The sequence below is a fragment of the Kogia breviceps genome, chromosome 15, assembly GCF_026419965.1.
Source record: "Kogia breviceps isolate mKogBre1 chromosome 15, mKogBre1 haplotype 1, whole genome shotgun sequence".
NCBI classification, from domain to species: domain Eukaryota; kingdom Metazoa; phylum Chordata; class Mammalia; order Artiodactyla; family Physeteridae; genus Kogia; species Kogia breviceps.
The window spans coordinates 65,021,327-65,033,222 of NC_081324.1; the positions used below are offsets into that span (position 1 = coordinate 65,021,327).

General features: G+C 63.6%; 1 protein-coding gene across 4 annotated transcripts in view; it reads left to right on the forward strand.

Annotated features, from left to right (window-relative positions):
- CABIN1 (calcineurin binding protein 1) overlaps nucleotides 1-11,896 on the forward strand; it is a 102,211-nt gene that overhangs the window by 87,198 nt on the left and 3,117 nt on the right. For all 4 annotated transcript variants that reach the window (XM_067015879.1, XM_067015882.1, XM_067015881.1 and 1 more), the window contains 5 exons: nucleotides 3,042-3,205; nucleotides 4,073-4,169; nucleotides 4,930-5,601; nucleotides 6,567-6,641; nucleotides 9,160-9,442. In XM_067015879.1, coding sequence (XP_066871980.1) covers nucleotides 3,042-3,205; nucleotides 4,073-4,169; nucleotides 4,930-5,601; nucleotides 6,567-6,641; nucleotides 9,160-9,442 — 1,291 coding nt within the window. The remainder of the gene's footprint in view (nucleotides 1-3,041; nucleotides 3,206-4,072; nucleotides 4,170-4,929; nucleotides 5,602-6,566; nucleotides 6,642-9,159; nucleotides 9,443-11,896) is intronic.

The following is an 11,896-nucleotide window of genomic DNA, read 5'->3' on the forward strand; positions in this document are numbered from 1 at the left end:
CTGACCCAGCCTCATCTCCCTCGGGGACGTCTTTAAGGGTCCCCAAGTAGGGCAACCCACCCCAGCTTCCAGGACCCCTGGCCTGCACTGCTGTGGGACTCAGCTTTTGCAGCTCGGTTTCCTCAAGAGCAGCAGGAGGATGCCCAGCTCTCGGGGCTGCAGGGAGGGTTTGGGAACTGGTATTAAGCGATTGGCCCAGAGTCTGGGGCTCCATGAATTATTCATATTCAGGTGGTTGCAGTCTGTCTCGGTGACCTCATCCGTCAGCCAGGAGCCCAGAGCCGTTCTGATGGGCTGCAGGGTCGGCTGGGACACTCCGGATGAGCCACTTGGCACACGGGTGAGCTCTGAGCACAGTCCTGGCATTTCTGAGTGCTCTGAGGCCGCCACTGCGCCCCCTGCACCACCCGCGGCTCTCCAAGCAGGCGGCATCCCAGCCAGGATGGAGTGCCTGTGGCCTGGGAGAGGGGAGTCTGGGGGAGGGCACAGTGAGGAGGGGGCCTGAGTCGTGGCCCCCCAGCCCCGCCTGGCATCAGAGCTGCCTCCCTCCTTCGAGGCACCCTGTCCCGGACTCTCCTTGTGGGCTGCCTGCTGCATGGCTCCTACTCACTGGGATCCTGCTTTGGCCTGTCCTTCAGGCTCCCCAGCACAGCCAGTCTTTCTCTCACGCACTGCTGCCCCCGTTCTTCTTCTCGGTCCCAGTGCGCCCCCTGCCCTCCCTGGGGCCTGCACACGTGCCCTCTGGGTGGCTGCATGGGGGCCTCTGCTGCTGAACTCTTGTGTGAAGGGATGCAAACTGGACCTGTCCCGGTGGCTGCGTCCTGGCTGCCCGAGGAGGGGCTGCTCAGCAGGCTGAGTCAGTGGCTGAGGCGGGAGGGGCCACATGACTCTGGGCTGGCTGCCATCCAGCAGTGTGGCTGGGGGCGGGCTGCCCCTTGCTGGCCCAGGCTTCCCACCTACACAGCAAGCAGGTTCAGCCAGCTTTGTGCCTGGAAACGTCTGTGATCGTGATGCACCAGACCGTCAGTGCCAGGCAGGGAGAGCAGTCCCAGAGGGGGAGACGGGCAGCGGGTAGTGCCTCCATGTGACAGGGCAGGTGGCAGGCAGACCCCTCTCAGTGTCACCCGGAAATTGTCTTCATTGAGGCATTGCCTGGCAATTCCCAGTGGGCTGGCAGTGGCGGGAGGCTAGCCCACTGTGGCAGGGGAAGAGGGGGACACCGCGCCCTCCAGGGAGTTTCTCAGCGTGTGCCTCGGCTTGTTTTGGCACCCCCACCCCAAGGGAAAAAAGAAAAAACAGGTAAATGCCTTGTGTCACCACTCCGTGCAGGCTGTGGTGGGGACCACGATGATGTCTGAAGTGCCTTTGTGGGGCGGGCCCTTCCTTGGTCTTATACTGCTGGGCCTGGCACCCTCCTGGCCACTGCCATTACACCTGGGGGTGGGGTGCCTGGGCCACTCTGGCTGTCCCTCATCCTCTCCAGTGGCAGCTTTCCCCAAACTTCTGCAGAAGCCACGCCCGCCCAGTAGGAGATGCAGCATTGGTGTTAGTGCCACAGGAGAGGGTGGCCTCGGGCCCCCGGTTTTGTCTGGACGGGGACCCAGCCTGCCCGGGCGGGCCCTCCGTGTCCACTGTGAGCCCAGGGACCGGGCGTGCAGGCTGCCGGGACTCAGCCCTGAGGGTTTCAAGCTCCTCTCTATTTTTTCTTTTTTTATAAATTTATTTGTTTGTTTATTTATTTATTTATTTATTTATTGGCCATGATGAGTCTTTGTTGCTGTGCACGGGCTTTCTCTGGTTGCGGCGAGCTGGAGCTACTATTCGTTGTAGCGCATGGGCTTCTCGTTGCAGTGGCTTCTCTTGTTGCAGAGCACGAGCTCTAGAGTGCAGTCTCAGTAGTTGTGGCACTCCACAGCATGTGGGATCTCCCTGGACCAGGGCTCGAACCCGTGTCCCCTGCATTGGCAGCAGATTCTTAACCACTGCCGCCACCAGGGAAGCCCTCAAGCTCCTCTCTTGCCCAAATGGCTCAGGCCTGGAAGTGCTCTGGCTTCCTTCCCAGGGCTGCTGGAGCAGGGAGGGCGCCGTGGACCGTCCTCCAGCTCCCATGGGAATAGGGCCCTGAGAGGGGCTCCGCCTGGACACCCTGCCGTGGGCCCCACATGAGAGAGGTGGCAGTGCTCACGGGTCTGTCCTTCCTGGGCAAGAGTTTCTCCAGGGGTCAGCTGCAGGGACCCATCTGGGAACCTACCCCAGAGATATGGCTCAGAGGTGTGAGCTTCTGTGCACTTGTCATTCCCTCCCTCAGCCATCCTGGGCTTCACCTCACCTTGACTGGGTCTGAGCGGGTGTCAGACCCCATGCTGGTGGGAGGGCACCGCAGGGACCAGACCTTGGGGCTGGTGATAGGCGGGGTGCCGGGTGCAGCGGTGGGCTAAGCACGGCTGGCGGGGAGATGGCAGTGGGTCTCCCCAGAGCCCGTTCTGCCCCCGCTCAGCCATCAGACAGTGGAGTTAGCCAGGTGGGAAGTGGGGAGAGGATCCCAGCCAGAGCAAAGTGCTTGGCAAAGGTTATGTTGAGGGAACCCAGCATCCTGGGAGCTGCCGGTCATTTTCGGTGGGCCTGTGAGTCTCTGGGCATTGCTGGAGGGAGAGCCGTGGGTGGGGCCCAGGCCTGGGCCTGCCTGTCTGGCCAGCACAGCTGCCGTGGTATGGTGGCACCTTTTGACCCTCGGCCTCACGAGTTCCTAGAGTTTCCCTCTAGGAACAGGTCCCACGCTAAGTCAGCACCTGTGTAGGCACCGGCTTCTTCCAGTCCTGCCATTTGACCAGGCGCCACCTGTGTGCTTCCCGTGGGGGCCGATCAAGTAAACAGAGGCCGTGCAGCCTTTCAAAAGAGGAGGGTGCAGAACCATGCACATGTCCTTGCCCCCCATCTGTGGGAGGAAGCAGGTGGGGGGCCTCACTCCCATCCCCTTGGGCCCCAGGGCAGGCTCCGTTCACAGCGGCCCTCCTCTCATGCCCGCCGCGTCCATCCCACAGGGCATCTGGCGGATCCCCGTGGACGAGATCGACCGGCCGGGCAGCTTTGCCTGGCACATGAACCGCTCCATTGTGCTGCTGCTCAAGGTGCTGGCCCAGCTCCGGGACCACAGCACCCTGCTGAAGGTCTCCTCCATGCTGCAGCGGACCCCGGACCAGGGCAAGTGAGTGCAGCCGCCTGGCTGGCCGGCCCAGTCCAGCGTGCGGTCAGCCCTGCGGGGGCGGCTGACACTGCCGTGGCTCAGGGCACAAGCATGTACTGCCTAGAGCCCCTCGACCCCATCTGCCTGGGGCATCTACACTAGCAGGGAGCCCAACCCAGTCCTTCTCCTCAAGGCACTCTCTGTCCCGCTGTCTGGAAACCAAACACCAGCGCCCCTGCCCCAGACTCACCGGGTCAAGCACGGGCTCTCTCCACTGGGTTTGGTTTCCCCACTGAGACTCTGGACAAGCTAGCCCTTCCTCCTGCTTCCCCCAGCTCGGGTCTCCTGGGGATGCTGTCAGCTCGCGGAGACAACAGGTGTCCAAATGACAGCCAGGGTCCCCAGGTGAAGGCCAGTAATAGTGGGCTGAGCCACAGAGGGCCTGGGCCTCAGAAGTAACCAGAGACCTCTTGGGACAGACAGGACTGAGGGACAACCACCACTTGCAGTGGTTGGGGGGGTTCCCAGGAGAGACGCAGCTCAGACGTGGCGTGGCCCGCCTGCCAGCACCATGCCTCACCTCTTCACTGTCTCATTCACCTGTGCCGTGCCAGGGGCTGGGGTGGGAACTTCAGCAGGGGCCTGGAGCTCCCTGGAGATGGACTTGTGGGAGAGAAGCTGGGGGCCCACAAGCTCACTGAGCCTGGCCTGCCCTGCCCCGCCCCTGGGGCTCACAACCCAGCTCAGGGGGGCCCAGGACACAGTGCTGGGCGAGGAGGGGGAGGCTCGGGGAACACTTCTGGGGAGCAGACCCCAGGCGGGTGGGACTCGGAGGGGCACAGGCCGCCATCCAGCTCTGATGCTCTGGCTACCCCCACATGCCTGCAGGAAGTATCTGCGAGATGCTGACCGCCAGGTCCTGGCTCAACGGGCCTTCATCCTCACTGTGAAGGTGCTGGAGGACACACTGAGTGAGCTCTCGGAGGTACACCCCACCCACCCTGGGCAGGTCCCCACACCCCCACCTGTGGGCAGTACTCACCTGCCTCCCCAGGTGGGAAGGTCAGTTCAAAGAGGAACTTGCAATCACCTCGTGTGAGGCACTGACGCGCTTGGCTAAAGTGAGCTCGTGGTTGGTGAGGAAGGTGGTGATGCTCCTGAGGCAGCCCCGCCCGGCAGGACCAGCTCAGGAGACAGCAGCTCTCACAGTGAAGCAGATGGCAAAGCCAGTGGCCCCGCACCCTCACCCGCCAGCCCCCAGGAGCTGGTGCACACACTGTCCCTCTTCATAGCTGGGTACCCTGAGGGCCCAGAGGCCGGTCACCAGCCTAGCAGGCGGGGCCTCTGGGAGCCAGGGCCATCTGGCTACAATGCCCCCCTGCCCAGCAGAACTGGCTGGGCCCTGGTGCAGGGGCTCAGGGTGGACTTGGCTCTGCAGCGAGCACACTTGGTGGCCCTGGCAGGTCACTTCCGCACGAGGCGCCCGCACATAGAGAAGCCGTTTGGCGAGGGCCAGCTGGTCCTCAAGAGCAGAGACATCTCCAAGGCCTCATCGGCCCCCGTCAAGGCTGGAGCTTCAGAGCAGGGAGGGCCTTCCCAGGCAGCTCTCCAGGCCCAGCCCTGGCCAGCAGGCAGATGGGCAGAGCCTGAGTGGCCTTGGTGGGTGGGCAAACCTGGCGCCCAAGGGTGCTTTCTTTTGGCAGAAACACCAGACGCACTGAGTCTTACCATTGGTTTCCTCACAGGGGTCAGAACGCACAGGGCCCAAGGCCTGTGGCTTCCCCGGAGCCAGGATGACCACCGACGTCTCCCACAAGGCCAGTCCTGAGGATGGCCAGGAAGGCCTCCCGCACCCCAAGAGGCCCCCTCTGGCTGATGGCTCAGGGCCAGGGGCCGAGCCAGGGGGCAAAGCAGGCCCCCACAACCACCGTCCTGTGGCTGTGGACGCAGGAGATGGTGCAGACCAGGACGGGGAGCAGAAGGACAAGGAGAGCCCCCGGGCAGGCCCCACAGAGCCCATGGACACGGGGGAGGCCGCCACCCATGGCTCGGACTCGGAGCGGGTGCCACCCCTGCAGCCAGGCCGCCCCCCAAGAGACTGGGGCCCCGAGAGCCGGCCAGCCGAGCTGTCCCTGGAGGAGCTGAGCATCAGCGCCCGGCAGCAGCCCAGCCCGCCCACACCGGCCCCACCAGCCGCCGCTGCCCCAGCCGCCACCCCTGGACCCAGGACAGGCGGCCACCCTGAGGAGGCACCTCCACGGCCCAGCCGCAAGAGGAAGCTCCTGGAGGACACAGAGTCCGGCAAGACCCTCCTACTGGACGCCTACCGAGTGTGGCAGCAGGGCCAGAAGGGCGTGGCCTATGACCTTGGCCGTATCGAGAGGATCATGTCCGAGACCTACATGCTCATCAAGCAGGTAGGTGGCCTTGGGGTGGGCCTGGCGGCACTGTTCCCAAGCTTGATCACTGCCAGGCCACCCGGGGTGGGCTTTCAGAGTCATTCCTAGTCACCTCTGAGGTTTTCTACTGTGAGCACGAGATAGGTTCAGATATGTTAAAATTTTATTTGTCAACTAAACGTTAGTAAAGCTGGGGAAACATATACAGAAAAGAAAAAGGGAAACAACATGCTTTTAAGTGTTTATATTCACCCATAAAGGAAAGGAAGCCACTCTGCAGAAATCTTGTCAAGTCTGGCACAGGGAGCTGGGCCTCCCGAGTAGGGGCTGCAGTGGAAGAGCCCTTCTTATTCTGTTTCCCTTTTAAAAAAATTAAAAACTCCATTAGGCACATGTTTTTTTCTCTATTTAGAGAAAAATAGGTTCTTTCCACAGGAAGAACCCTGCACTGTGACTGGTTCATACAGGGTGACCATCCTGTTACACTGTTTTCCTTTTAACTTGTGTTAATTTGCAGTGCAACTTGTGAGTGTGTCTGTCTTATCACCACCTCACAAGCGTCCAGCAATAACTTTTTTTGTTGCTGATAAACTAGAAAAAAAGCCCTGCGTTCCTTGCTGGTGAGGGCGGGCCCTTTCGCCTTTCCAGGCTGGCTGTCTCCCTTATGCCCTGCCTGCTGCTTATCCAGGGCGACCCCCAGGCATCTCTGGCCTCATTGCCCACTTGAGGGGCAGGTTCTAGCTCAGAGTCCGCCAGCCTCAGCCCCCGAGGATGAAATAGCACAGCCACACACATGAACGTGGCTTGGCCAGCTGGGCCCAGAGCAGTGACCCTGGCAGATGGGCCTGGGAGACAGGGCTGGGGTCCTGTGGGGGGCAGCAGTGGGAGGGCTCGTCCTGGGAGCTGTCCTCAAACACCAGGGGCCGGGGGAAGGCTGGCCACCGAGGCCCCTGCCCTCTGACCTTGGGCATCTCCTTGCTCAGGTGGACGAGGAGGCTGCCCTGGAGCAGGCCGTGAAGTTCTGTCAGGTCCACCTTGGGGCCGCCGCCCAGAGACAGGTAAGCGTGACCCTGCCTGTGCCAGCCTCGTCGTGCAGAGCCTACCCTGGGCTGCAGGCTGGTCATGTGGGCACAGGGGAGATGGGCAGCTGAGCCTCAGGCCCTGAAGGAGCCCCTGACCACCCGCCTGAGGGGGCACCAGACCCCAGCTCTGACTGTGCGTGTGACATGAAGGTCCCCTCACCCCTGCGCCTTTTCTCTAAACAGGGACGATGTTCCCTACTTAGTCCGCTTCAACAGGAAAGGTCGCTCCTCTGCGCAGAGGTGGAGCTGGGATATGGGGCTGATAGGAGCAGGGTGGGCAGGGGTCCTGGTGTTTGTCCAGCATCGTGTTTTGGGAAGACTCCCTGCTGTTGGGTGGAGAGGGTGGGCTGGGGCAGGGGCCAGGTCAGGTGAGCCACAGGTGGGGATGATCCCGGGCCAGGTCACTAGGTCACAGGGCAGGTATGTGCCATTTGGGTAGGTGCGGCCTCTTTGTCCCCAGGGGTGGCCTGACTGCCCTGCCCTAGCAGCAGGCCTGGCCTTCCCAGTCCTCACTCTTCCTTGGGCCCCCTGGGGAAGGGTGTCATGAGGGAGTCCAGAGGCAGGAGCTCAGGGCAGTGGGCATCCAGCTGTAGCCAGGGAGTTGTGTCCTAGTCCCTCAGCGACTGGCTGCCCCTCAGTGTCCAGATGGGCTTTCTCTCAGTGGAGTGGGGCATCGGGCCACTACCCCACCTGGGCTCTGGGTCCGAGGAAGCCCGGGGGTTCAACCTTCACCCGGTGGGCTGTGGGCCACACCCCCAGCTGAGGGCAGGAATCCCTGGAGACAGATGCCCCACTGCCAGCAGTCCCCGCTGCCCTGCTATTGCCAAGGCAGCAGAGTTCACAGTGCAGCCACCTCGTCACAACCTCTGCTCTGTGGGACAGAAATGACTGCCCGGGGCCCCAAAGCAGGGTCGGGGCCAGGGGTCCCCCTCCTGCCTCCTCCACCAACCCAGATTGGGGCAGGTGGGCAGCGATCACTCCAGAGAAGGAGGGCTGTTTCTGATGCAGGCTTTTTAGGTGCTTGAAACGATAGAACCACACAGGAAACCCCCAGACAGCTTGCCCCTTAACTGGTCTGTGGTCTGAGGTGAAAGCGGGTGCTGAGCTGGCAGGAGCCATGGGCAAGGAGGGGACATGGGGAGATGGTGGCCCACGGAGGACCAGCACCCAGCTGCGACCTGGCCTGTCAGAGGAGCCTAGGAAGTGACCTCAGGGATGGCGACCATGTCGGTCACAGCTGTCCTGGGCCCGCCCCTGGCCAGCGCTGCGGGGGGAGGAGGCCGTGGCCCTGGGAGCCACTGCTCCCACCCATTTTGTGTCCGTTTTGCTGGAGGCATTTCCGAGTTGCCACGCAGCCCGGCACATGCCAGGAGGGTGCTCGGGACATAATTAGAGGCTGAGTGCCATCACCCGTGGCTCCCGCAGGACAGGGACACAGCACCCACCTTCCCCATGTGTCTGCCCACGACAGACAGGTTCTGTCCTGCCCACCCTTCCACTGGAGGTCTGGGCTCATCCCAGATGCTCACTGCACAGCAGAGTCACCGGGGTGACCGCACCCCGTGAAGCTGGGGATGGGGCATCTCCAGCAGAACAAATGTCAGAAGAGACAGGGTCACCGGGGAGCGAGGTGCCCCCAGCAGGGCTGAGGCTCCTGCACTTGCAGTCCCAGGCAGGGGTCCCCCCAGCCCTGGTGTGGGCTGGCTCAAAGAGTATGGTGGGCCTGGGGCTGGTGGCCTGCCGCTTGGGGCGTGGCTCAGGCACTGGGGTGCAACCCTCAGCTATGCTGCCAGAGGCCACGCGGGGCCCCTGCCCCACCTCACAGCTGCTCTCAGGGAGCCGTGGCCGTCACACCACCTGGGGAGTGGGCTTCAGGTGCAAAGTGGAAAAGGCCTAGCGGCAGAGGGAACTGTGTGCACGAAGAGGGGGAGGCCCCGAAGGGCCCCGCTCCCTGAGAACCGACGGCCCCGCTCCCTGAGAACCGACGGCCCATGGTGGGGGAACCACGGGGCAGCTGAGGCCAGGCTGCCGGCAGGGGCCACGCTTGGGGCCGCCTCAGGTGCTGTGGCTTTGGGGCTGCACAACGCCCAAGAGCTGACTCTTGCGGTGTCATCCCGGCTGTCTCAGGACCCCTCCGCCAGTGACCTTGGGAAGTTACCTTCCAAGTCTGACCTCCCGTATTGCAGTTCCCTCTTGGGGGCCACCAACCTGTGCCCCGGCTCATGGCTGGCATGTTCCTCCCAGACTGGCACCCAGGAGTGGGAGGGTGAAAATCCCGGCCAGCCTGATGCCCCTCCACTGAGCCCCTGCCAGCGTGGCCTGGACGTTCTCCTAGGGAGGGACTCTGGGCCCCCAGCGGTGTCCCGAGTTGGCAGAATGGGCCTCATTGGTAGCATTGGGGCCCAGAGCGGGGCACCGTGACAGGTGTCCTGGGGAATAGCGGGGACTCAGGCCTGCCCAGCTGGCCTCTCTCACCTCCCCTTTGTCCTCCCAGGCTGCAGGGGACACGCCCACCACCCCAAAGCACCCTAAGGACAGCCGAGAGAACTTCTTCCCTACAGCTGTGGCCCCTGCAGCCTCCGACCCCACGCCGGCAGACACCCCCCAGAGGCCCAGCGATGGCCACACCAAGCCTCGTCCTGCGCAGGCTGCCGCCCCGGCTGTTGTCACCTGTCCTCCCTCGGCGTCAGCCTGTACCTCAGACCCGTCCAAGGATCCCGGGCCCCCACGGCCACGCAGGCCCGAGGCCACCCCCAGCATGTCCTCTTTGGGCCCAGGTGAGTCCCGTCCCCTTCAGCTGGTGGTGAGGCCCAGCTGGGCCAGAGCAGGGCCCAGACCCCATTGCCAGCCAGCGGCAAGTCCTGCTTATTGCATGGAGAGTGTGGGCGCCTCCAGCCTGGTGATCCCTGAGAAGCTGTCTCCACCCCACCCCACCCTCACGGCACCCACCTCACCATGTTTCTCCTCCCACGAGGATTCAGGAGTGGGGAGGGGGGTCCTGACCCCAATGCACATGAGACCTCTTAGGCCTGTGAGCAGTCCCGGGTGCCTGCTGGGCTGTGGGGCAGACCTGCCCAGCCACTGTGCCCCCAGGGCGAGGCAGATGGAAGCCAGCCAAGCTGAGGAGGGGGCTGCAGAAGGATGGGACTGGGGGCTCTGTCGGCAGGAAGGAGCCCCAGTTCCTTCCAAATCTAGATGCCACTGGGAATGGGAACGGCAGCCCGTGGGCAGGGGCAGCCAGCAGACCAGGGAGGGCAGACGCTTCAGGAGAAACACACGCACACACACTCTGCACCTCTTCCTCCTTGCTCTGCGGACCTGGGGCCGGGCTCCCACCTTCCTGCACATCCCTGCTCGTCCCCGAAGGCCAGGCTCACCTGTCCACCAGGAGCCATCGACATGGAGGGCCACAGCTGGGGTGCTACTGTCTGCCATGCAGGCTCGACCATGTCATCTCCTGACCCATCTGAACAAGGGGACAGTCAGCCCTAGCAGGAGTGCCCGGCCGGAGCCAGACCTGGAAGCCCAGTTAGTCGTGACCAGGAGCGCTGCTCCCACAGGCTGCTCTGCCCAGATGGAGGCTGAGGGCCCAGGCCCCCCACCTCACGGGTCCCTAGTTTGCTCTGAAGGTGGGGAAGTACAGGGACCCTCTACCCAGCCAGTCACAGTGGTGCTGGCCATGGCCTCAGAGAGTCACCTCCCCTGGGGTAGCCCCTGCAGCCTAGTGTTTAGGGAGGAGCCTCTGAGGCCGAAGGGCCACAGGTGCGGCTCCACCCAGTGGCCTGGGTGTCCCCTCCTCTCTGCTGTCCCATGTGTCTCGGTGTCCACACCCGGCAGAGCAACGGTGGCAGATGGTGAGCACGGCCCTACAGGCGGGTTTTGCTGGGGGTGACTTCACAGGGTGGCTGCAATGACCATCCACGACCTGGGGAAGCCACTCACTCCACGAAGACCTGGCTGCTGTCTCTTGGCCTCTCGGCGCCCCCGCCTGACTCCTGCCCCAGAGGATCAGAACTTCGGGGGCGTCAGGCCATCAGCTGGTCCCCTGGGCGCTCTCACGTTGTTGGTGGCCTCAGGTTCTCGCCAGCTGTTGGCTGGAGGCCTCAGTTCCTCCACTGTGCGTCCCCCCAGAGGGGCCCTGACACTACCCATCGCTGCCGCCGTCTGCTCACCTCCCTGTTTCCTTGGGTGTCTGCCTGCCCCAGGCCAGGGCTTGATTTCCTGCTGATGGTGCCTGGCCCATGAGTGATTGAGGGTCCCTCTTGCTGAGGTGGTTAGGGCTCTAGGGGTGGGGAGTGGGTGCTCCAGGCCGTGGGACCAGCTGGATCAGGACTCGGAGCAGGGGAGCACCTGTCTCTGCAGGGTGCCGCCCGCCCGATGGGGTTGAGGGGGCCACAGTGCTGGCCTCGTGCCAGTTGAGAAGCCAAGGAGGGTCTGAGCCTGGGTCAGGGGCGCCTCTAGGACACTGGGCCTTGGGGACTCAGCGGCCAGTCTGTGAGTTTGCCTAGGGATGGCTCAGGATTCCAGCCTGTCCCCCTGCTTCCACAGAGCCTGAGGCCTGGGGGCCCGGGAAGCCCCAGATAGCTCTTCCCTGAAGGCTGAGGCCCCAGGCAGGTCCCCTCCCCGTTGGTCCCCTCCACTGCCCCGCCGTGGTCCTCCTCACAGGGCCGCCTGGCCTGGGAAGCACCTCTCCATGTGCTTGAGTCTCTGCTGGACTTCCCTGCCTCGAGTGTCCCTCCTCCTCTGGCCACCCATCAAGAAGGGAGGCTGGACCATGCCCTGGGGGCAGGAGGGACTGATACCTGCCCCCTGAGGGCAGACTTCGCTTCCTGCCAGCCTGGCCTGTAGACTGCTCGCAGCAAGGTAGCCCCCTGCCTGCCCCCCCAACCCAAGCAGCCCGCTCCAGGTCAGTGTTGGGCCCTGCCAGGCAGGGCTTTGCCACCTATGGAAGGCCCTGGACCAGACAGCCACTGGGCCTGCATCACATGGTGGGTGCGTGCCCAGTGCAGTGACCCATTCCTGCCCCGGGGCCACGGGATTCCTGCTGCTCCACCTGCTCCGCGGGGCCCAGGAGGGCAGCTCTGGAGCCTCCAAGGGGCTTATCCCTGCCTGTGGCAGCGTGTGGAGCTGGACCCTGGGAATGAAGAGGCTGTGACCCTGACTGCCGGGCAGTCAGAACCAAGAAGGGAGGGCACGGCTCGTGGCCAGGCAGCAGGGCAGGTGCTGTCCTC